The sequence below is a fragment of the Dendropsophus ebraccatus genome, chromosome 2 (assembly GCF_027789765.1).
Source record: "Dendropsophus ebraccatus isolate aDenEbr1 chromosome 2, aDenEbr1.pat, whole genome shotgun sequence".
Lineage (NCBI taxonomy): Eukaryota > Metazoa > Chordata > Amphibia > Anura > Hylidae > Dendropsophus > Dendropsophus ebraccatus.
In genome coordinates, this window is record NC_091455.1 from 74686042 (window position 1) to 74711259 (window position 25218).

At 41.1% G+C, this 25218-nt stretch overlaps 1 protein-coding gene across 1 annotated transcript; it reads right to left on the reverse strand.

The window, feature by feature from the left end:
• Positions 1-233: 233 nt before the first annotated feature.
• Positions 234-24906, reverse strand: AFG3L2 (AFG3 like matrix AAA peptidase subunit 2). Its single transcript, XM_069957796.1, has 17 exons — positions 24665-24906; positions 21761-21851; positions 21555-21602; positions 21231-21361; positions 20317-20469; positions 17311-17385; positions 15679-15803; positions 14754-15024; positions 13330-13467; positions 12863-13016; positions 12551-12658; positions 12336-12461; positions 9471-9581; positions 7769-7884; positions 2356-2556; positions 1524-1718; positions 234-1428 (listed from the first exon to the last, which is right to left on the reverse strand). The coding sequence occupies exons 1-17, from the start codon at positions 24770-24772 to the stop codon at positions 1186-1188; spliced, it is 2394 nt and encodes a 797-aa protein (XP_069813897.1). The 5' UTR covers positions 24773-24906; the 3' UTR covers positions 234-1185.
• Positions 24907-25218: the final 312 nt, after the last annotated feature.

A 25218-nucleotide genomic window follows, 5' to 3' on the forward strand; every position in this document is an offset into this window, starting at 1 on the left:
GTTTTTCACACAAGTGATTAGTGAGAACAGGTGGCTTCAGGTCAGGTAACAAGTTGATTGGGAGTGTCTAACTGGTCTGTAAAAGCCAGAACTGCTAATGAATACTAAGGGATCAAATACTTATTTTACTCCATGAAATAAAAATCAATTAATATATATTCCTTAGATTTATTTTCTGGATTTTCTTTTTAATATCCTGTCTCCCCATGTAAAAATACATCTACCATTAAAAGTATAGAATGATCATGTCTTTATTAGTGGGCAAACAAAGAAAATCAGCAAGGGATCAAATACTTCTTGGACTCACTGTATATATCCCAGAAAAAAAAACCTGCCGCAGGAACTTATATATTTTATCTTAAAGCATGAAATATTTATACAGCAGGAAATTCATTCACATTTATGTACAAACAAACCCACTCAGCTCAGTTATTTTTGGAATCCAATCAAGTGCTCTCTAGTTGTTGGGGCAATGTCTATAACTTACTGCATGATATATTCTGCAGTCCTTGCAAGTGCTTGTTCTTCTCCCACTCGTTCTGCACAAATCATGCGGGAAGATGCAGCTGACATTGGGCAGGACAGCTGCCTCAGCAACTCTCAGACGCTCAGCAAATTTCAAACACAGAACTTGCTGGGCATCAGGTGGTGGCAATCTCCCCCCCCCCCCCTCCCCCTCCCCCTCAAAGAATCAACGGCATCTGCCTGCATTGATCTTCGCAGAACAGGTGGGAGATACAATAAAAGTAACACTATTATAAATGACCGTCATTTAATGTAGATTTCATCAGAAATACCCAGACAGCTGACTCGGTTATCAGTTTTAGGAGTGATTTGTCCACATAAGAAATGTAGACGTCAGATATATCTGCCTCTTATAATAATAATACAAAAATAATGATATCCCTGTTTTTATATAACATTAACAGTCCAACAATCAGGCATCTCAAATCAGATTTTGTTTCAGCAATTAGATTGGTTTCTGCACTTGTCTTGCTAACCAATAAATAATGGTAGGATTTCATTGGTAAATCTTTGTCATTACAGATGACAAAATACACTCAAAAGGACAAAGTTAATGTCTTCACATTATTATTTCTGAAGTGAATTTTTTTTAATTGCTTTCAGAGTTAAAAAGAAAAAAAACTGTCCAGATTTTTTTAAATTTAGATATTGTAGGGTAAATCAAAATGGCATCCCTCCACTGATATGGTGGGCTATCTGCTCCTCAGTTGATTCTTCCTTATCCTTTTTGCGATCTTTGTTCCAGTCTTTCAGACCTTCAGGAAGTGCTGTGTCCTCTTCTAGGCTCCCAGTACCTTCTACAAACTCTTCATATGTAGATTTTTCTGCAAATGGTCTTGGCCCCAAAAGTTCAACCATATCACTCTTATCAAGCACTTCCTTCTCTAAAAGACGAAGAGCAACCTACAAAGAATGGAAGATGAAACAACCATTTGAAAGGCCTTTTTTTAACTTAAAAAATAAATAAAACTGGGATGGTTTACAGCGCAGTGACCTACCTTCTCTATATCAGACTTCTTCTCCTTGAGCAGTTTGACAGTCCTTTCATATGCAGAGTTAATCAGTATTCGAACTTCATCATCAATGAGTCTTGCAGTGGCCTCACTATAAGGCTTCTCTAACACCATTTCCCCTTGGCGAGGGAGGTCAAATGAAACTTGCCCAACTTTATCACTCATGCCAAACTGGACAATCTATAAAATAGAAGGATGCACTTTATTCTAGAAAGTTCAATAATGGATAGGATGATTACACCAGCTATTAAGCATGTAAGGGTCATACAAATCATAAAAAGTATAAAGTGTATATATCATATAGTATATGTAATATATATGATGACTGGAAATGTTTTAACAGAAGTTATTAAAGATATGAATAAATGCAATACCAATTTAGTTTAGATTCCATATACGAGCATGTACACAAGGAAGAAAGCATGAAACAGGGACATAATCCCTCCTTATAACGGTCCATGACATGCCAGCATTTCAGAGAAATCAAAATTATAAGCAGGTCAAAAGCAAGGCCCAGTGTCATTGTGGTAGTCCCAGGAGGCTTCTGCCCACCAGACTAAATTTTTCCCTATGTATAGACAGAGATCTTTTGAATATTTTATTTTTGTAAATATAGACCCCCACCCCAATACAAATGAGCAAACCATATGAATGAAAACTAAAATAAAACAAAAGGCAAGCTATACAAAGCTCAGATTGCTGTGTTAAATAGATCTGTACAGAATGGCATGTTGGTACTGTAATATTATACACACTGTAGTATGAATGTATAATGATTACATATTATAGCTGCACATACACACAGTCATTCGCCCACCTGTGCATAGGCACTTTGCGTCACTTTCTTCAAATCATCCTGAGCTCCAGTTGTTATTCTCCCAAAGAATATTTCCTCAGAGACACGACCGCCCAGAGTCATGCACATCCTATCCAGCAGCTGCTCCTTTGTATACAGATACTGTTCTTTAGGCAAATATTGAGCATATCCTAACCCCTTTCCACGAGGGATGATAGAAACCTGGAAGAGAATTCAAAATTCTGGGCAAATATCCACTATGTGAAATAATTCAAATATGCATATATTCTAGGGAAAGGTTACATTTCTGTAATGGGGAAAATCACAACCACACTAGCAAATGTGTGATCCAACATGTGTTTATATTACACGTTATACTGTCAAGATGTCCTAGAAGGGGTGGAGAGGTTTTTAAACTAGGGATGTGGAGGGAGTACAATGTAGTGTGTAATATAGTGGCGGATAGGTTAGAAAGGGGACAGAACATTGAGGAGGGAGGAGGAGGGTCCTGTGGGGGGAGGATAAGAGCAGTGCATAGGGAGATCCATATGTTGCAGATGAGCAGTGGGGATGATTGTAGCCACAGCACAGTAATAAATCCTATTTCTTATAATGTAGCGGTTAAACTCAATGGTAATATAAAGTGTATGGTTACTAATGGCAGAAGTCTAGCCAGCAAGATGGGGGAGCTAGAGGCCTTGGTTCTGGAGGAGTCCATTGATGTGGTTGGTGTGACTGAGACATGGCTGGACTCCTCACATGACTGGGCTGTCAATATTCAGGGATTTGCGTTGTTCAGAAGGGACTGGGTGGGCAGAAGGGGAGGAGGAGTATGTCTGTATGTCAGAAATGACATTAAAGTGAGTGTAAAAGATGCAATAGTGGGAGATGACTGTGATGATGTGGAAGCATTGTGGGTAGAACTACAGAAGGAGGTAAGGAGTGATAAAATTATTCTTGGTGTAATCTATAGACCTCCCAACATTACTGAGGTAATAGATGGTGAGCTGAATAGACAAATAGAGCGGGCTGCCCGGGAGGGGACAGTAGCGGTAATGGGGGACCTCAACTACCCAGATATAGATTGGGGTCACGGTTCAGCTAAATCCACAAAGGGGAGGGAATTTCTTAACCTCCTGCAGGATAATTTTGTGGGCCAGTTTATGGAGGAGCCAACTAGAAGTGATGCCTTGTTGGATCTGGTTATTTCTAACAATGCTGAGCTAGTTGGGGATGTCACTGTCCATGAACACCTGGGGAATAGTGACCACAATATAGTGACTTTTAGCTTAAAGTGTAGAAAAGAAAAACATGTTGGGAGGGCAAAAACTCTTTAATTTTAAAAGGGCCAATTTTCCTGGGTTAAGGGCAGAACTTAAGGGCATAGACTGGGAGCGGCTGCTGTCACATACGGATACAGCTAATAAATGGGAAATCTTCAAATCCACATTAAATAATTGTACTGCCAAATATATTCCTATGGGTAACAAATATAAACGGTTAAAATCCAATCCCACATGGCTTACAACCGAGGTTAGAAGGGCCATAAATGAGAAAAAAGGAGCATTCAAAAAATACAAATCAGAGGGGTCAGCTGTAGCCTTTAAACATTACAAAGAAGTCAACAAAACCTGTAAAAATTTAATAAAAAGCAGCAAAAATTCACAATGAAAGGCAGGTAGCTATAGATAGCAAAAGAAAACCCCAAAAATTCTTCAAATATATTAATGCAAAAAAACCAAGGTCAGAGCATGTAGGAACCCTAAATAATGGTGACGGGGAGTTAATAACTGGGGATCAGGAGAAAGCTGAGTTACTTAATGGCTTCTTCAGCTCTGTATATACAAAAGAAGATGATGGAGCTGTTGTGGGTGGGGCCAGTACTGAGGTGGGTGGGGCCAGTGCTGCTAACACATGTAATGTACTGAACTGGTTTACTATAGATATGGTCCAAGATAAATTAAACAAACTCAATGTAACCAAAGCTCCAGGGCCTGATGGATTACACCCCAGAGTTCTTAGGGAACTCAGTTCTGTAATTTCTCTACCCTTGTATGAAATATTCCGTGATTCTTTGCTTACTGGTATTGTGCCGAGGGACTGGCGTAAGGCAAATGTAGTGCCGATCTTCAAAAAGGTAACTATAGACCTGTAAGCTTAACGTCCATTGTGGGGAAACTATTTGAGGGGCTTATAAGGGACTACATCCATGAATATGTAGTGGCTAATAGTAAAACCATGCTGGTTATCACCTATAATACTAAGGACAGAAGCTGTCAAACCAACCTAATATGTTTCTATGAAGAGGTAAGTAGAAGCCTGGATGGCGGCACGGCTGTGGATATCGTGTACCTGGATTTTGCTAAAGCGTTTGACACAGTTCCTCATGGACGTCTGATGGGTAAGTTAAAGTCTATCGGTTTGGAAAATTTAATGTGTAACTGGATTGAAAACTGGCTTAATAATCGTACCCAGAGAGTGGTGGTCAATGATTCCTACTCCGAATGGTCCCCAGTAATAAGTGGTGTACCCCAAGGGTCAGTACTGGGCCCTCTTCTGTTTAACTTGTTTATTAATGATATTGAGAATGGAATTAACAGCAATGTTTCTATCTTTGCAGATGACACCAAGCTTTGTAGTACAGTACAGTCTATGGAGGATGTGCAGATGTTACAGGATGACTTAGACACACTGAGTGTTTGGGCGTCCACTTGGCAAATGAGGTTCAATGTGGATAAATGTAAAGTTATGCACCTGGGTACTAATAACCCACATGCATCATATGTCCTGGGGGGAGTTACTCTGGGAGAGTCAATGATAGAGAAGGATCTGGGTGTACTTGTAGATAATAGACTACAGAACAGCACACAATGTCAGTCAGCTGCTTCTAAGGCCAGCAGGATATTGTCATGCATTAAAACAGCCATGGACTCACGGGACAGGGATATAATATTACCGCTTTATAAAGCTATGGTGCGGCCTTATCTGGAGTATGCGGTCCAGTTTTGGAACCCGATTCATAAAAAGGATGTTCTAGAGCTGGAGAGGGTACAAAGACGGGCAACTAAACTAATAAGGGGAATGGAGCATCTTAGTTATGAGGAGAGATTAAAAGAATTAAATTTGTTTAGTCTGGAGATGAGACGTTTAAGGGGAGATATGATTAACTTATTTAAATATATAAATGGCCCCTACAAGAAATATGGGGAAAAGATGTTCCAGGTAAAACCCCCTCAAAGGACAGGGGGGCACTGCCTCCGCCTTGAGAAAAAAAGGTTCAACCTCCGGAGGCGACAAGCCTTCTTTACCATGAGAACTGTGAATCTGTGGAACAGTCTACCACAGGATCTGGTCACAGCAAAAACAGTAGAGGGCTTCAAAACAGGCTTAGACAAGTTCGAAGAGCAAAATAATATAAATGCATATGTATAGAACCTATCATCCCTCCCCCTTCCCTGTATCCATCCCCTCCTTGGTTGAACTTGATGGACATGTGTCTTTTTTCAACCGTATTAACTATGTAACTATATGTAAAGTGAAAACTGCTAAGGATTTATTTAAATAAATATAAACGTGGTATAATTCAGAATATATATACACATTAACATAAAAACTATTACATAAATAAAAACGTTTAATGTCCCAACTTTACCTCTCCTTCTGAATATATAGCAAAAGTACTACATTAGGTCATAGACAACTCACAGATATGTGGCTAATAATGCGGTTATAGTTCAGTATGTTATTTTCTTCTAACTGCTTGATCCAAATAGTAAGAGTAACTATGCTCTAATATACACAAAAAATCTTTACACTAAATATAAAGTTAATAATAATAATTAAAAAAAAAATTATATAATATAAATTATATATATATATATATATATTATATATATATAAAAAATGAATTTTCTGGTTTGGACAAGCCCCTTACAAGGGCACATGAAAGTAACTGGGACAATTCTGATAATCAAAATAGTTTTTAAAAAAAAGGGTTATCGCAAGATGACAATGTATCATCTATCCACCAGATAGGTGACATGTTTCTCATCATGACTGTTCACCAATGAGGAGTGTGCATGTTCAGCTGATGTTCCAGTCATTTGCTATGAGTGTTAAGATAACGGAGTACAGCACTTTGCTACCTTTGGTACCTTTTGCTACCTTATAGCAAATTAATGGATGGGTGGAAAAGCATGCTGGATGATGGTTGATTCACTCAGGGGCATGTGACCTCATTCTCATGATCAGGGGGAGTCCCAGTGATCAGACTCCCAGCAAGCAGATACTTAAAAGGGTTACTCCGGAAAACCCCCAAAAAATGTTTTCTAGTCAACTTATTGGTGAAATGTAAGCAGCACATCAGAAACCAACGAATAGGTGCCAGCAGACTAATCCCAGACCAAGGGTTGTAGGTCAGCTAGTGTAGAAAACACTCCACAGCACTTCCAAAATGTTGCAAACGTATAGTAGAATGTATTCCATAACAATACACAGCAAACTTAACACAAGTGATGCACTAATGTATACATGTGAAGTTTGCTGTGTATCGTTATGGAATAAATTCTACTATATGTTTGGAACATTTTGGAAGTGCTGTGGAGTATTTTCTACACTTTCTAATCAACTTTGTTTATACATAGAAGTAATTTACAAATCTGTATAACTAACACTCAAGTCTTCCTGAACTTATCAGCTGCTGTATGTCCTGCATGAAGTGGTGTACTCTTTCCAGTCAGACTAAGTACTCCCTGCTGCCACTTCTTTCTCTGTCCAGAGGAGTAGCAAATCCCAATAGCAAGCCACTCAATTCCTGACCCAGACAGAGAGAGCACTGTGTTTTAGTGAAGAAAACACACAACTTCCTGCAGGCTATACAGCAGCTGATAAGTACTGGAAGACTTGAGTTTTGTTTGTTCTTTACATGAAAGTAATTTACAAATCTTTATAACTCTGTGGCACCAACTGATTAGAATTGTGTTTTGTCAGAGTACCCTGTAAAGATCTGAACCTTTACTACTTCCCTAAGCATTAGATATTAAATAAAAACTGGCATACTAGCTGCAGGTAAATATTTCAGTCCCTGCTACAGTCCTTTTCCTCAGATTGTTACATTTAATTCCTGCAGAAAATCAGCAGCAGCACAGGAGCAGATCATCATCAAAAGGAGAAAGAATAGGGCCTTCTGCTAACACCAGAAGATTTGACAGCAGCATTGGTGGGGGTGACAAGTAGGCAGGTTTTATTTTCATAATGCACAAGGTGGATAATAAAGTATTAGATTTGCCAGAACCCCCCTTTAAGAACTATCCTTGGGACAACCCTTTTGATGCAGTGCTGTGTAATAAACACAAAACTATAATTTGTCATGTTTAGCAAAAAAAGAAAACTGATTAAAAATTGAGAAATCACCAGCCCCAGCTAGATGTGTAACCTTTAAAAGTGGATCTGCATGTTCCAAGAACCACCCTGCCACAGCATGCCCAGCCTCATGGTAAGCTACAGTCTTCTTTTCCTCAGGATGTAGAACCTGGGTTTTCTTTTCTAAGCCTGAAACATGAATAGGATACAAGACATGATTATTGTACTGAAACAAAAAAAAAAAGATATAGGAAGGAGTAGTAATATTTGACATTTTATATTAAAAAAGTACAGTATGGGTATGACCCTAACAAAATTACGAGTTACATCAAAACATACTTTTAACCCTTTAAGGTCAAAGCCAATTTTAATTTTTGCTTTTTCCATTTTATGTTTAAAAGTCCATAGCGCTTGCATTTTTTCACCTAGAGACTTATATGAGCGCTTATTTTTTGCGAAACAAATTGTACTTTGCAATGACAGGCATTATTTTTCCATAAAATATGCTGTGAAACCGGAAAAAAATCATTTGCGCTGTCAAATTGAAAAAAAAAAAAAACGATTTCTTTTTTATTTCGCGGAGTTTTGCATTTACGCCGTTCGCCCTGTGGTAAAACTGACTTGTCATGCATGTCCCTCAAGTTGTTACGATTACAATAATATGTAACATGTATAACTTTTATATTATGTGATGGCTTTTAAAAAATTCTAACCATTGTTAACAAATATATGTTCCTTAAAATCGCTCTATTCCTAAGCTTATAGCGCTTTTATCCTTTGGTCTATGGGGCTGTGTGAGGTGTCATCTTTTGCGCCATGATGTTTACTTTCTATTGGTACCTTGATTACGCATATACGACTTTATGATCGCTTTTTATTACATTCTTTCTTGATTTGATGCGACCAAAAACGAGCATCTATTGCAGAGCCGGGATCAGCGTCATTGCAAAGCTGAGGCCCTGGCCGGACAGAAGAACGGATCTCCCCCCCGCGAGGGGGGGGGGGAGGTTGAGATCAGTCCCACTAGACACCAGGGATGTTGTGCATAAAGCACTTCAATGCAGCTGTCAGGTTTGACAGCTGCATTGAAGTGCTTAATTAGCCGGCGCGGCAACGGGACCCGCGCCAGCTAATAGAGGCACTGCCCGGCTGCAGATTGCAGCCGGGAGCTGTGCCGTTCAGAGCGGGGTCCCGGCGGGACCCCGCTCTGAACATCCCCCGCGGCACCATGACGTACCAGATACGTCATGGGTCGCTAAGGGGTTAAAGCTAAAATTAATTTAAAGGAAGACTTGCTGCTACTACAGAGCATCAGAGGGTATTGGCAAATCAATAGAATTGCAGTATATTTTTGACATGTTAGCTTTGTTCAATAAAGTCTAATAGACATAACTTTTCTTATACAACCTATGGCTGGGTTCACACAGCATGAGACTTTGGCCGTTCTGTAAATTTTCTATTAATCACGGTTATTGTTGCAAATTGGCAACAATGGCCATAATGAATAGAAAATATACATTGTGTGAACTTAGCCTAATAAATATTTGTAGGAAAAAAAAAAAACGTTCAAGGTAGCACACCCACAGTGAATCCCCATTCATTCACAGATACAGTGTTCTGGTTTAACACAATTTAAATTTGCTAGATGTTAAACAAGTGCATAAACAGAGATGAGTGAATAAACAGGGATTCACTGTGGATGTGCTGTCACTGCTGTTTTCTTTACGTCTTCTATACTACAATATTTGTAGAATGTCACATTCCACACATCCTACCTCCTATTACTCTCTCAATGGCTTGTTCAAAGTGCTTCTGGTTTATGGCATCAGAAAGGTGTCTAGCAGCGATAAGAGCAGCTTCATTACACACATTCGCTATGTCTGCCCCTGTAGGAGAGAGAAGGAAAAAAAAAAGTGAGAAGTGAGAGCAGAGAAGAAAATCTTACATCTTAAAGAGTATCCATCATTAAAAATAACTTTTAAAACGTCATCAGGCATTTCAAAGGTTATTGAACGCAGCGAGTCCCTCTGTGATCAGGAGATCTAGCTGGGGAAGTGCGTGGTGGCTGAGCAATCCACTCCGCAGCCCCTAGCTTAATCCGACAATGTAGCCTCATAGACTTATATTGTTGAAATTAGCCAATCAGGACATACAGGATACAGAGTGTGGAATGCACTGCTGCTGTGCTCTCTCCCCAGCTATATATCCTGATCACAGCAGGTCTCAGCAATAAGGGCTCGTTCACACAGAGCAAAAGCAGCTGAATTTCTGCGCTGAATCAGCGCTGAAATTTCAGCCGTTAAAATAGGTGCAGAGCTAATTTCCATTGTGTGGAATGGAAATTCTGCTCTGCAGTTCACACGGTGGAATTTCCGCACTGAACTAATCCGCTTTCCGCCAGAAGAATGAACATGTTAATTCTTCCGCTAGCGGAAGCCTATACAAACCAATGGGGCTCTGATTTTCTGTTTCAGTGCGGAATACGCGCGAATTCAGTGCGTAATACAAGCGGAAATTACGCGCTGAATCAGCGCAGAAATGGGGAAAAAAGGGGGGGGGGAGGAGGATTCTAGTATAGTCTAGTTTACTCGCCAAATACGCTCTGAACTTCAGCGCTTAATGCATGCGGATTCAGCGCGGATTCCTCGAGTATTCCGCGCTGAATTTGTCAAGAGCTGATTACGAGCTGAACACTTTCCTAGCGGAATACGCAGGGATTCTGCTTACATTCTGCATTTAAACTCTGCACGGAATTCAGCGTCAGTTGATTTTAGGCGGAAATATTTCCTCGCGTAATCCACCCCTTTTGCTCTGTGTGAACATAGCCTTAGGCCTGCTCAAGTCTGATGACGTCAAAAGTTATCTTTTAATGACAGGTGCTCTTTATAATAGAAAAAAAAAAGAATGCTACACAAAAAGTTCAATGCAAAACATGACTACTAACCAACTAAACAAAGCTTGTCTCTTTATTTACCCATTTTCCTTTGTATATGTCGTCTGCGAAATATATACTCCATTATTTGGGCAGCTCTCTCGGGTAACAAAGTATCACTTCATTTTGAATGATGCACTCTATTTCTGGTTTGTAAACAGATGCAATTCTGAGCTCGACTGGTGTCAAAAGGAATTATCTGAAGAGATTAACTCTCAGATTTGGCTCTCCACTTTTATGTAAATAAAGCTGAAGTTTTCCAGAATATGCTGGTACTATATAGTTATTAACCCCTTTGGGGACAGCTGTACATTTTTTCAGCAGCCACTAGGTAGGACGTGTTTGGATCATTGTACAAAGCACACACTTTTTACCTTGTGTCATCCCTACTTTCTTGGTGCTGTCCGGTACAAGTACCCTTAGAATTATAAAGTGCTGCAGAATATAAAAGGCACTACATGAAGATAATTATTATTCATAACCTACATACGGCAGCTTTAAAGCGACTCTGTACCCACTGTGCAGCCCCCCCAAACTACTTATACCTTTGTGTAGCTGCAGTAAAGTCCTTTCTGGTGGGGTTTTCAAAAACGCTGGTGCTGCTTTGGTGAGGCCAAAAATCCAACTTTTGTTGGGGTCTAGCTGTTCAAAGAGGTGAGGCCTAGAGCGCTCGTGCCCTAGGCTAGCACCGCCTATGTGGTGTTGCTCTCAGCTCCCCCTGGATTCTTGTTCCGCCCCAAGGCTGACAGCACAGTGTAAGCTGTAACTGCACGTGCACCACTGTTTTCTCCCAGGGCACATCTGCAGCGACGTTGCCAGTCCCAAACTGCCTCTGTGGTGTGTCCTCCCCGCGCCACCCCCACCCCATAGCAGTGACGCACCTGGCCCTGCAACCTGTGTCTCCTCTGACTGTTGACACCACCACCCCCACCACATACCATAGTGACGCCCTCTGGCTGGATCTACGTCCTTTCTCCCTTACACATACACCGTAGTGACCCCATCCGGCACAACGGCATAAGTGTAAAGGAGAGAGGATGCAAATGCAGCTGGAGGACGTCACTATGGTATGCTAGGTGGCGGCAACAGGTGGTGAGAGAGGCGGTGCAGGGCCAGGCGGTCTCACTGCCATGGGGTGAAGTGGCGCGAAGAGGACGCAACACAGAGGCAGCGTGGGACTGGCAACAGTGGCGCATGCACAGTGACAGCTTGCAGTCATAGTGCAGTCAGCCTGGGGGCGGAACAGGAATCCAGGGGAAGCAGAGAGCAACAACACATAGGCGCGGCTGGCCTAGGGCCTCTGACACAGCTAGACCCCAACAAAAGTTGGATTTTTGGCCTCATCAAAGCAGCATCAGTGTTTTTGAAAACACCACCAGAAAGAACTTCACTGCAAAGTAGTTTTGGGGGGCTGAACAGTGGTTACAGAGTCGCTTTAATATTCTAAATGCACCTGAAATCTGGCTTAATTTGTTCCCCCCAAAAAATAAAAATAAATGGTGTACAGCTTTGGTAGCAGCTCACCCGTCACAGGGCCTTGAACAGTTATCTAATGTATGTGAGCAAGTTAACATATATTAGATAAAGGGAAGCACAAATATCCATTTTTTTACTTTATTATTAAAATAAAACAGATTTATAGACCCAGCCTGATAACCATTTCATAACTTGCAATTATCTCTTGGCTGAAAACAACATCTTGTCTTACCTGAAAATCCAGGCGTTAAAGCGGCCAATTTTCTAGCCAGGACTTCTTTATCTATTGTACTGTCTAACTTTAAAGGCCTAAGATGAACCTTAAATATAGACGCTCTGCCTTTTATGTCTGGAGGCCCTGTATTGGAAAGAAAGATTTACACAATATTTATAAGGGATTACATAAATGCAAGAATGTCCTCAGCAATGGGTTTGGTTTTGTCTTACCTATATAAATCTGCCTATCAAATCGGCCAGGCCTCATGAGAGCTGGATCCAAGATATCAGGCCTGTTCGTTCCAGCCAAAACAACCACGTTTGTTGTAGTATTAAAACCTATGAACACATAAACCAAAATTGGAACAAACTAATATGCCAATGGTTGCTACACATACATTGCTACAGCCTACAGGGCACACTCCCTGGAAACTAGTCTGTCACAGAGTATAGCACACAATGTTTTAGAGGGCCTCAGTCACATTATGTCAGTGTTAAAAATACAGGAGGCATGAACAACAACATGTAAGAGGAGTACTTTACCATCCATTTCTACTAGGAGTTGATTCAGTGTGTTTTCTTGCTCATTCTGACCACCAAAGTTGCCACGTCCTCTCTTCCGTCCAACAGCATCAATCTCATCAATAAAGAGAATGCAAGGAGCGTGCTTCCTGGCCATGCTAAACAGATCTCTTACCTAGAAAATATAGCATAGAGGAAGCATGCTGGATACTTTACAAAGTTTACAATAAATACTGGTTAGTGACCCTTAAAGTGCCAAAAGATCATCCAGTTGGCCCAGGTTCTAACCAAATAAAAAACTCTAGAGGGCTAGCAAAAGACAACCTTATTAGAAGCCAGTCACTTGCTATTAATGCCTACTTCTTACATAAGTATTTAAAATATATGGAATTTGGCTTGACCAGTCCTTTACTAGTATTGGGAGTGACAAGCTATACTGTTTTTGTTTTCCTTTCAAGGACTTCTCTCACATGAGCATTAAAACTTACTCTGGCAGGTCCAACACCAACAAACATCTCTAGGAACTCGGAGCCATTGACTGTGATAAAAGGTACACTGGCTTCTCCAGCTGTGGCTTTTGCCAGCAATGTTTTTCCTGTACCAGGAGGGCCTGTGAGTATAGCACCCTAAAAAAGGATAAAATATTAAAAAGGTATAGATAAATATGCAGCATATTAGGCAATGCTCACAGAAGAACATTACAAGTATTATTGCATATACAGCTCTTTGTAAGGATTGTTTATGAGGACCCCTGGTGGTTACATACCGCACTGCATTTTAAATGATCAAAAATAAATGCAAGCACTGGTTCTGGCTATATCCTTCACCTCTTAAGTATAAGATAGGCATTAGAGCTGGGGAGACACATCGACTTTGGTCGTGTTACAAGACTGAAATGTCACACTGCATCTAAGCCACAATGTGCTTTGCGACAAGATGCAACTGGGACACAACAGTTGCACAAAATGCACCTTTGATGGATTTGTGGACTTAAGTTGTATGCAACTTCACTAGAATTGACCTCAAATCAAGTTTCATGCAACAGCTACCTGCATGCGACTTCTCTGGGATTTAGTCATTTTTAATTTTTCATCCAAATGACACCAAAAAGTCACAAACAGGTTGCACAAATACTTTGGCACATGATGCAGTGTAGTCTGAACCTTACATCTGAACACGCTTGCTAGAACATAATAGAGGCTACTAGTTTATGTTTTACGCATGATACCATTAGGGTGCACTCATACAGTATGGGATGGTGGTGTGCTGTCCAGTATGAGGGCCCTTTTACATGAACTGAAAACGCCACACTATCAGCACTTGTGTGAAGACCCTTTAAAAAGACTCAATCGTGTGGCCTATTAACTTCAACATAGTCAGATGGCACGGGGAGATATACATGACCATAGAAAAGATGCAATCAGCCGACAAACAAGAGATTTCTTGTTTCTGAGCTGATCACTGACCCTTTTACACGGGTTAATTATCGGCAGTGAGCGTTCCTATCTGTCTGTGTAAAGCATCCTGGAATCACGTGGCAAAACACATGAGTTTTATTGTTATTTGCAAATGTTCACACTGCAATTATTATTTAGATGTTTTACACAGGTAAATGTTCATAGCATGTTTTTTACCTGTAAAAGCCACATGAACATTGTGTTTTTCAGCATGGTTTATGAGCGCACAGCACGCCACCAACCACGGTGAACATACCCTAAACAACCTTTCCAGGTCCCTGGTTCTGATAGAATAGTCTTATGGCTGATGCTTTGCCTTGTACCTTAGTCCCCTTCACAATGTATAAATGGAAACGTGTATCAGTTATGAATGAACCTGGCGCTATGCTTGCTAGGGCATCAGGGCCTATTTATGCAGTGTGTTGGCAGTGTGTTAGGTTTCAGGCCTTACTGACCTTTGGAATTTTAGCTCCTAAGTCTTGGTATTGCTTTGGATTCTTCAAAAAGTTGACAAACTCCATAATCTCAAGTTTAGCTTCCTCACATCCAGCTACATCCTTGAACTTAACATCAATCTCATCTTTAAGTACTTTGGCAGTTGTCTCTCCAACACTGAAGAGCCCTCCCATACCGCGGCCTGTCCTTCCTCCAGCAGGCCCTCTCCTCAGTGTGTATACAAGGAAGGCAAGAATAAGGAATGTTGGAAGGATGTTCAGGAAAAAGGAGCTATGAACGGGAGGAACACATTCAGGTTAGTACACATGAATATCATACTGTAGTTCTTTACCTCTGTGGTCATACTGAGTGTAGGAATGATGACTGAATTGTATTTGTTGCAGAGTTTGTTAGTGGTCATCAAACCTAAAGGGACTGTCCACAATAGTAAAACTGTTCAGAGTACAGTATCAGTGAGAGTACTCCCTGAACTTACTGACAATAAGCTGGCAGTGTGCCTCACAGCACAGATATCAGGCACCTCTCCTCCAGGTGGTGCCATCCTGAACACTAAATGGGCATTCTGTTTATAAGATGGCCAAATACATAGAAAAATGTCTCTAGGCTACTGCAATACAGTGTTGTGTTGGAACCTGGTAGTGATTAGCAATTAAAGTGAACACATAAATGATCCGAAGGGTATTTATTTAGCTAAAACAGTGAAGGCATAAAACGCAAAGGAAGAGAAAACCTAACAATTCTTTTTGCATATGGAGGGAACACTGGTGTACAGAATGTGAACATACAATATATGTCAAGAGAACATAACAGAAAAAAAAAAAACTGGGAACACAAACGAATAAATCAGGTCTACACTAAAAAGAGTTCTTAAGAGATACAAGTACACACATTGGCATTTGAGAACCAGAGAAGTGACCAACTTACCCATCGCCCTCTACTGTATAGACCACAGGCACTCTGTTCTCTGGCTCTATACCGTACTCCTGCTGTGCAGTTTCCAAATTCCTCTCAAAAGTGTCCACACTGCCAATATTAAACCAGACATATTTCTACATGTAAAAAACAGAGAAAAAAAAACAGATCACAGACTGAACTGCATGTAGTGAACATATCTGAATGTATTTCTAAAAACAAGCCTGTTAAATTCTTCCAGACACACTAAGGCTTGAACGCTTGAATCAGTCACCAAGTTTTGCCCTTTGCTATAAACATGGCAGAGTGCACAGGTTCCTTACAGCGTAGACCCTCTAGGTGCCTTTATATATAATATAAACCTTTCTGTACCCTAAATACCCACTATGTATACACACGTGGCAGACTCACTGCGGATTTGTGGCATAGAATTCTAATGTGGACAATCCACAAAGTGAACAGTAGTGGCAAAGTGGATGAGATATGTGAAATCTTAGAAAAATCCTGAAGCATGTGGTAGTAGCCTTAAGGGCCTTTTACAAGGGCAAACTATCATGCAGTAAATCGTAAAATTGTTTGAATTTAAAGGAGAAAATTTTTTATTAAAGTATTGTATTGCCCCCCAAAAGTTATACAAATCACCAATATACACTTATTATGGGAAATTCTTATAAAGTGCTTTTTTCCCTGCACTTACTACTGCATCAAGGCTTCACTTCCTGGATAAAATGGTGATGTCACAACCTGACTCCCAGAGCTGTGCGGGCTGTGGCTGCTGGAGAGGATGATGGCAGGGGGACACTGAGGGACACAGGGCACTGGAGGGACACTGAGCATCCCTCTGCCATCATCCTCTCCAGCAGCCACAGCCCGCACAGCTCTGGGAATCGGGTTGTGACATCACCATGTTATCCAGGAAGTGAAGCCTTGGTGCAGTAGTAAGTGCAGGGAAAGAAGCACTTTATAAGCATTTACTGTAATTGGTATATATTGGTGATTTGTATAACTTTTGGGAGGCAATGCAATATTTTACTAAAAATTTTAGCCGATCATTCTGCTATAAACGCGGCAATGATCACACGACAAACACAGTTTTTCAAGGATAGCGTCTTTTGAGCCGACCTCAAAATCATTGTTAATTATTTGCAAGTTTTTCAGTGTAAATAATCGTTGTTCGCAGGGATCGGTATTATATTACGATAGTATTAATGACGTTTCATAGTGAATTATCTTTACGGTTAAAACGCACATGGATGGGGGGCTGATTTATCATAAGGTGTAAAATATACACTGGTGTAAACTGCCCTTAGCAACCAATCACAGCTCTGGCAAAATGAAAAAGGAGCTGTGATTGGTTGCTGTGGGCAGTTTGCATCACTGTATATTTTACACCCTATGATAAATCTGGGCCATTGTTTAAAAAACAAACAATTGTCATTCGCTAAATAAGAGCTTGAGCTACTTTTCTGCACGTGTAAAAGGACGCTTAGAAGGGGTTTCTGGACAATATACCGAGCCTCAAGTCACATCCAATAATACAATAATATCTGAAACTAGGGTAGTAATAAAAAAAAAAAAAAAAAAAAAAAAAAAAAAATTAGTTCAGACCCAGTTTTATAATACAAAAAAATACAAAACCCTTACCCCTTCCATACTCGACTTTCCAGGAATAAGCACAACCCTTACAAAGCGTTTGTTTACAACTTGCAGACGGTCCACCTAAGAGAGAAAGTTTGCATTAAATCAGGCTTTAACCCCTTAGTGCTGCAGCTAGTTTGGGCCATGATGACCAAGCTCATTTTTTAAAAATCTGACCTGTCTAATTTTATGCAGTTATAGCTCTGTGATGCTTTAACACAGTGAGTGTGAGAAAGTTTTTTCGTGACATATTGTAATTTTATTTGGGGGGGGGGGGGGAATTTACTTTCTTATTTATTTTATGGGTTATACAGCGCTACAAAAACATGGACACTTTCCTTCAGAGACAGCATGTCTTCTTTCCAGTTCAGGTGGTTTGCAGTTAAGCTCCATTCACTTCAATGGAACTGAGTAACAAAACCTACACCCAAACTGGAGACAAGAGTGGTGCTGTCTTTATCGGCGATCTGCACTTATGGACAGAGACAGACTATGAGAAGGTCGCTGATCTGACAGGATGCAGGTAAAGTCAGTCAGTCAGTGACAAGTACTTATCCTATCACTGACTTCCTTAAAGGGGTTGTTCACCCAAAAAAATTTTCAAATCAACTGGTGCCAGAAAGTGCCAAAGATTTGTATTTTACTTCTATTAAAAAAAAATCTCAAGTGCTCTGTAAAAATAGCACTGCTTTTTGTCACTTTATTAAAAAATCTCAAGTTTTCCAGTACTGATCAGCTGCTGTATGTAGAAATGAATTACAAATCTCTGGCATATTCTGGCACCAGTTGATTTGAAAGAAAATATTTTGGGTGAAGTACCCCTTTAAATATGGCAAGCTCCTGGGACACTAATGTGTGCAGGTCTGCTCACATTGAAGTGACACACACACACACACACACACACACATTAAACCCTCTTCACAGCAGGAACGTATATCCACAATCCTACTACATGGGGCATCGGCAGTAGGAGGAAATATATACGTATTGCTGAAGTGAAGGGGTTAACTAAAGGCAATATGCAGATGCATTTGACAAATTTATATAAAAAGGTAGGCAAACAAATAGAGACGATATATCAAGGATTCTTATTGCAAGATTCTCTTTATTGCCAATAACACTCAGCTTTTATGTCACCACAGCAATATCAGAAAGAAAAGCTGTGATCAACGGCTATAGGCAACTAAAAACAAACAAAAAAAACCAATACTACAGTATAATTGTGCGTTTACACGAAACGATAATTGGCCCGATCGTACGATTAACGATGTCGGAGTAACGATTTTTTTTCATAACGATCAGCGTTTAGACGGTACGATATATCGTACGGAAAAATCGTTTTGCGATCGCGCGCCCCGCAGCCCGGCCCTCCGCTCGCAATCGGAGTGGCGGCGGGGGGGGGGGGATCAAAGCGGCAGGGGTGGCGATCGCGCGACGACTGTTTACACGGAACGATCGGCGAATTTTTTGCGAACGACGATTTGATGACATGATGAAAGATCAAAATGAACGATTTCTCATTCGTTGTTTGATCGTTCGCTGAGTTTACACGTACGATCTTTCGAATTCGATTGTTATCGCGCAAATTCGCACGATAATCGTTACGTGTAAACGCACCTTAAGACAGCTTCATACATTTCCTCCATAATATCCATCAGCTGAACTTCCATTCGGCTGACAACTATATCCTGACAATCTTCTGAATGGAGAGGAAGGGTAGGCAAGCCACAGAAAGACTTCTCAACTTGCCCAACACAGTAGGTGGTTCCTGACTTTTTTCTGATGTGTACTTTACTGGGCCTTTACTATTGCCCTTGTCAATGGGTGTCCCTAGATAGACTGGATCAATAAATGATTGTGTATGGGCATGACTTTTTGACTAGGGGAATGGTTCAACAAAATATGTTCGTCTGAGTTATAGAATCACACATGGTCAGTCTGAACAACTGTAATGCCAACATGGACTAAAAAGTGCCAGGCTGCATCTCTGAAATGAGCATTTCACAGTTGTTCAACCTCCTATCAAATATATATAACCTCTGTAGGAATTGATCCTTTGTCATACCTAGTGGTGCTAAGTTGAAGTCTATCAGAGGTCTCCCTTTATTCATATACTGCTGCTGCATGCATTGGTAAGTACATGGACCCTGCACATAATGACCCAGATTTGACAGTCTTTTTTTTTTTTTTTCTTTCAGATTTTAACCAGCTCTGATAAAATGAAATCTGAGCTCTGATTAGCTGCAATGGGCAGAACCTGAGAGTTTTTTCAGTCATATTGATTAGGCTAAACAATTTTGTTTGATGGTGCGTTTACACGTAACGATTATCGTGCGAATTTTGTGCGATAACGATCGAATTCAAACAATAATCGTACGTGTAAACGCAGCAAACGATCAAACGACGAATGAGAAATCGTTAGTTTTGATCTTTCAACATGTCATCAAATCGTCGTTCGCAAAAAATTCGCAGATCGTTCCGTGTGAACAGTCGTTCGCCGATTTAACCAATGTGTGAGAGGCTTAAGGATCGCAAAACGAATTTTCCGTACGATATATCGTACCGTATAAACGCTGATATGAAAGAAAAATCGTTACTCTGACATCGTTAATCGCACGATCGGGCCAATTATCGTTTCGTGTAAACGCACTATAACTCTTTCACAATAAGCCATATTTTTCCATCCATATGCCATATCCAAAACTACAACAAGCTCTCTCTACCCCCCCTCTTCCAAGTCTTTTTGAGAAACACATCCTACTGACATGTAAGGACAACATAATTTGGACCATGTAGTGCTCCTAAATATCATACTATTCCAGCTCAGGACGACAATCTGATGCATTGTATGTATGAATGTTGCTTTGTACTTCACAATAAATAAAGATTTTTATACTAATGGCAAACAATTTCTATTAAGCCTACCACCTGTTGTGACTGGTATGCCTTCACATAGTGCCCTGTATAGTCAGTGGTGTATGTGCACCCAGAGCTGGTGCTGTTTCTACTCACCATGCCTTGGGATAAGTAGTTATTCACAAAGTCTTTCCACGTGATTTCTACAGGAACTTTCCTGAAGAAGATGTAGTAAGTTGCTGCAGCCCAAAATCCTGTACATGCTAGAAAGTAGTATCGGAACTGGTTGTCATCCCAAGGGAATTCACCCTGGAAGAGATTACCAGGTTAGACAAATTACTAGTTATAGATTAAATTCTTTAAATAAACTATGCTACAAAACAAAGTTACCAAAATAAAATCTATGTATGGAAATGAAATAAGTTTTTTTTTTTTTAACTCAGTTGATCTATATCTTTGTGCTTAGTAGTTGTCATAACATTAATATCATGGGAATATCACAAAACAGAAGTTTTTTTTCACTTTTACATCTTATCAGCGATGTCTTACAAAGCCTTCTTGGCACCAATTTGGGGTACTTTATGCCTGCAAAGAAGTCTTTAGTATCAAATCCACAGCAATGGCAAAACATATGCAAAGAAACTTGCTCATTACAGATTGCAGATGTCATTCAAAGAAAAATGCAAAATGTGTATGCTATGTATGAACACACCCTAAAGATACATACCCACATACAGGATTGGCTGTAGATTGGATGCTATGTTCAAGAATGTAGTTAAATGTGATATCTGCAGCAGATCCTCTACGAGTGAATGTACCCTGAAGGTGAAAATGCTAATTTGTTATTAGTAGAGATGACTGAATCTACAGTAGGAGCGAAGCGCTTCATTCCTATCTGCATAATTCCCAGGACTGGATTTACCTTTTCCCAGCACCTGGAGAGGAGCGACATGGAGTGGAGCAGACATCAGAGCCCGCAGCCTGATGAGCGGAATGCAGATAGGAACAAAGCGATTCACTTTGTTCCTACTGTAGATTTGCTCATCTCTAGTTATTACAAAAAGTCTCACCTTTTGCACTCTTGACCACCACTCATCTGATTTTCCACCCTTCTTTCCACCTTTGTTGCCACCTCCCCCGGATGCGCCACCTCCCCCGGATGCACCCCCTCCACCTGAGGAAGTCTCATTCTGTTTTCCACCTACAGCAATAAAAGAAATAAATTATAATATATATATTATATATATATATATACACACACACACACATATATACATACATATACACACACACACACACAGTCAGTCACTCCTGGAAAAGAAAATGTAGAGACTTGAAAATGGTTCCATTGACTTAATCTATTGTAACAGAAAGACCATAATATGAATATTCACCATTTGCTTTCTTGCCGTTTTTGCCATTTGGGAAATATTTTTCAAAACCTGAAAGACACATAAATAAGACGTCAAGCCTGTACAATGCAGTATGGATTATCCATAACATGTAATCCTCCATGATCCAGCTGCTAGAGTTGCTACTGCAGTTGTTACTCCTATATAAATGCCAGCCTCCTAACAACAAATGCAGAAAGAAAACATACCTTTAGGAGGCTGAGAGCACAGGCGTCGGTATGCAGCTATAACAGTGGCCAGGAACGGGTTCTTGCCTACATCACCAGCCCGAGTCTGAATCTATAAGACAAAGAAACAGATACAGTTCATGTTAATCACCAGAAACCACTGAAAACATAATTTTAGGTAAGAACCATCTACTGTCTCCAATAGGTGAGCACGTCTGCACTGTAGCTTTTCAATAAAACCAGATGGAAGATCAATTCAATGCTGAATTACGATTACAAGATTTACTTCCACCACTGACAGCCATCACAGCATGGGTCAAACTAACATGTTTAGGACAGATAACTCCTCAGAATGTAAGCTAATGCAGACCTTGATCTGAACAAATGTATTTTATGAACCCATTTTTTTATTTTTCTATCATACTATAAGGCTATGTTCACACAGCGTAAAAGTACGGACGTTGTTGCTGATGGGCTACACTGCCTATTCTTTTTTTAGGACACATAGTATACGCTCTGGCCGGGATCCCATGTGGAGCTGCAAAGAAATGACATGTCAGTTTTCAGCGGTCGCAATTCAGTGAATTGCCGCCGCAGAAAGACCTGTCAGTTCGCACAATGAAGCGAGCGGCTCATTGTAATTGAGGAGTTTGGATGCGGGTGAGTGCGCGCTGATGCACCCGCATCAGAACTCTACGGCCATAAAGATCATCCGGCCGGTACTGCAGAACCGTCCAGGATGATCTTTTCAGAGACCGGCCGTTCCGTGACCCAGCCGGTCTCATACACAGTGTGAACATAGCCTAAGGGTACAATCACATAGTGCTGCAATGGTGCAGGCTGGGTGTATGTATTCTCTTATGTATAGCACTATGAAAACTGGTGCTATATAAGTCATAACTAAGTAGATTAACTTTAGGAGGTTTTCTAGAACTGTAACATTATGCACCTAGCATAGACCATGAATACAACTCCCAACAATGCCCACTGGAAGAGGCCGCGGTGCTCTTCACTACCATGGATTGCTGTGTAAATTTAGTAGCAATATAATACAGCAGAAGAGATAGCAGATGTGGATTACGGCCTGCATCCCTCTCCCCAGCAGGAGGATATTTATACTCCCTGTAAGAGGTTACACAACATCTTACATAAACCATGTCCTTGCCTGCCGGATACATAACAATGCCTCTGAATGCAACTAACAGAATAGATGCAATGCACAACATACACTGAACCTCCCATCAGCACAGTGCGGCCATTGCTCATGTATGACTGATAACCAATGAAAAATACATCAGCTGAGAATATTCTACAAACCAGCTCAGCTATATGTTACATAAACATGGATTCCCACATCATCTTGTTTCTTGCCTCCATGGCCATAGGTATAGAATCAATCTACATAAAGCAGAGTGTAAGACTTTAGTCAACCTGTATTACCAATACTGAACTGATCCTGAGTTACAGTCACTATTAATCCCATCTCAACCGTGCTAAAGATCCTTACAGCCCTGTATCATATTTCTTCCCAATGCATCTAATCACTTCCTGGTTTCCTCTCTGAACTATGACCCTGCAGTTGCCATGCAACAGTGCAGACACTTTCCCACAACCCCCCTTGCTGCTTGTGAAATGAAAACCAACTGCCAGTACTAATCAGACAGATCACGTGACTGGGACTGAACTGAGCATGAGCGTCCCAAGACAGTGGATGCCTGGGTGGGCCCTTACGGGGGCAACAGGTTATGAAACTAAGGAGCACATTGGGGGATTAGTGAGTCTATATGTCTCAAATGATACATTTTAAGAAATGCTGGTAAATTTGAAATAGGTTTAATTTAATATAATACATCAGTAAAGACCTAGTTTTCTTTGTGACACTACCGCTCTGAGGAGGGAGGGCCGAGTGTCTGGGGCAGGTACTATGTCACGATCGCCACATGTGGGCAAAACCACAACCAGAACGGCTGCACAATGATATCACAAGGGAGGAAATGATAGAGCTAAGACAGGACAAAGGCATATGTAAGCCACTGGGAAAGGTTAGATCTGCTCCATCAGACAACCCCTTTAAATTATAGTACGGGTACAAATACACACACACACACACACACACACCGTATACGCAGCAGATGTGGTGGTGCAGATTTGATGCTGTGTTCAGTTATTTAGATCTAATCTGCTGCATATTTGCTGCGTATCGCAGCAGTAAATATGCTGCGTATACGGTGTATATGTTTATACCCTACTACAGAGTTCAGCTAGCTTAGTACTGATTGATTTCCCTCCATATTACATCCCTAAGCCCTGGCGCATGTACATGGTTTATCAGCCCAGCAGTCAGTAGTAATATGGAGGCAGAAACACCTCTGTATTACACTATTGTGACACCAGAAAACCGAACAGTAACCACATGTAGGGAAAAGCAAACTCTCTCCTAACACTTTACTGAATTATTGCTCGGCTGTTGGGATGATGACTTTTTGCAACAGATAAGCAGCAGAATTAGGCCTTCATGTCCAAGACCCCAGGGTGCACAGGTACAGACACCAGCACAGAAGGACAGCTCCTCCAGGAGTATTGTGTCACTAGCACATCACATAGCAATCTGCTCAAAGGCTATGCTCATCACTGAGGGTTATAGGCTGCACTAGGACAGGCCATAGGGACCCCTGCTATTCCTGACAAGGAAGGGGTTACAGCGCCCCCTGTGACATAAGTCTCCTGAACTGAATGGGGCGAGCTGTGCAGGGAGGTATGAGATGCCAGGCATAGATGTAAGCATACAAGAGTTATTATATGACCAGTCAGGGAACATAATAGAAAGTCTGTTAGATAACACTGACAGCTCTGAAGAGCAGTCGCCACTAGGGGGCGCACTATCCATGAAGCATCTTCCATACTAGCACAAAGTGTAACACTCACCCTTCTAAGGCAGCAGGCCCCAGCACGCCGGCTGTGCGGCAGCACGGGAAGGAGCGCCCCGGTGAGCGGCCGGCAGAGGCCACGCACCAGCAGGCAGCGGTGAGCCATGAGGCCCGGTCAGTGTGCAGGCTCCGTGTAGCCGTCACGTTATGTCAGCACCATCACACCTCCCACTACGACCTCCAGGATCCTACTGGAGCTAACCACTGACGTCACCGCCGTCCGCCAACCAGGGATCAGAACTACGTGTCGCTGCTTGATGACGTTGCTAGTGTGGGCTTGTCCTCTAGTGACAGCTCTGACCATGTGACGGTCTCCTTAGCGTGACGTCACGATAACTATAAACTGTAGGCTAATGAGAACAATGAGTTTCTTATTGTAGCGATCAGTGATCTGTATATAGAGGGTGTGCGGTGTAATAGAGTATATATACTATACATAGCACATAATGCTGTGTCAGGATGGTAGAGGCAGACTCACAATGACGCTGCTGTCACTGAGCCCTGCCTACTCCTCTAGTGTTATGTATCATCCGGCTGATGACACAACCATGG

Coding starts and splice junctions, on each gene's coding strand:
- AFG3L2 (XM_069957796.1), bottom strand. CDS start 24,772: ATGGCTCACCGCTGCCTGCTGGTGCGTGGCCTCTGCCGGCCGCTCACC. Junction 21,852..24,664: donor GGGCCTGCTGCCTTAGAAGG/GTGAGTGTTACA, acceptor TTTGTCTTATAG/ATTCAGACTCGGGCTGGTGA. Junction 20,470..21,230: donor GGTGGTCAAGAGTGCAAAAG/GTGAGACTTTTT, acceptor AATCTCTTCCAG/GGTGAATTCCCTTGGGATGA.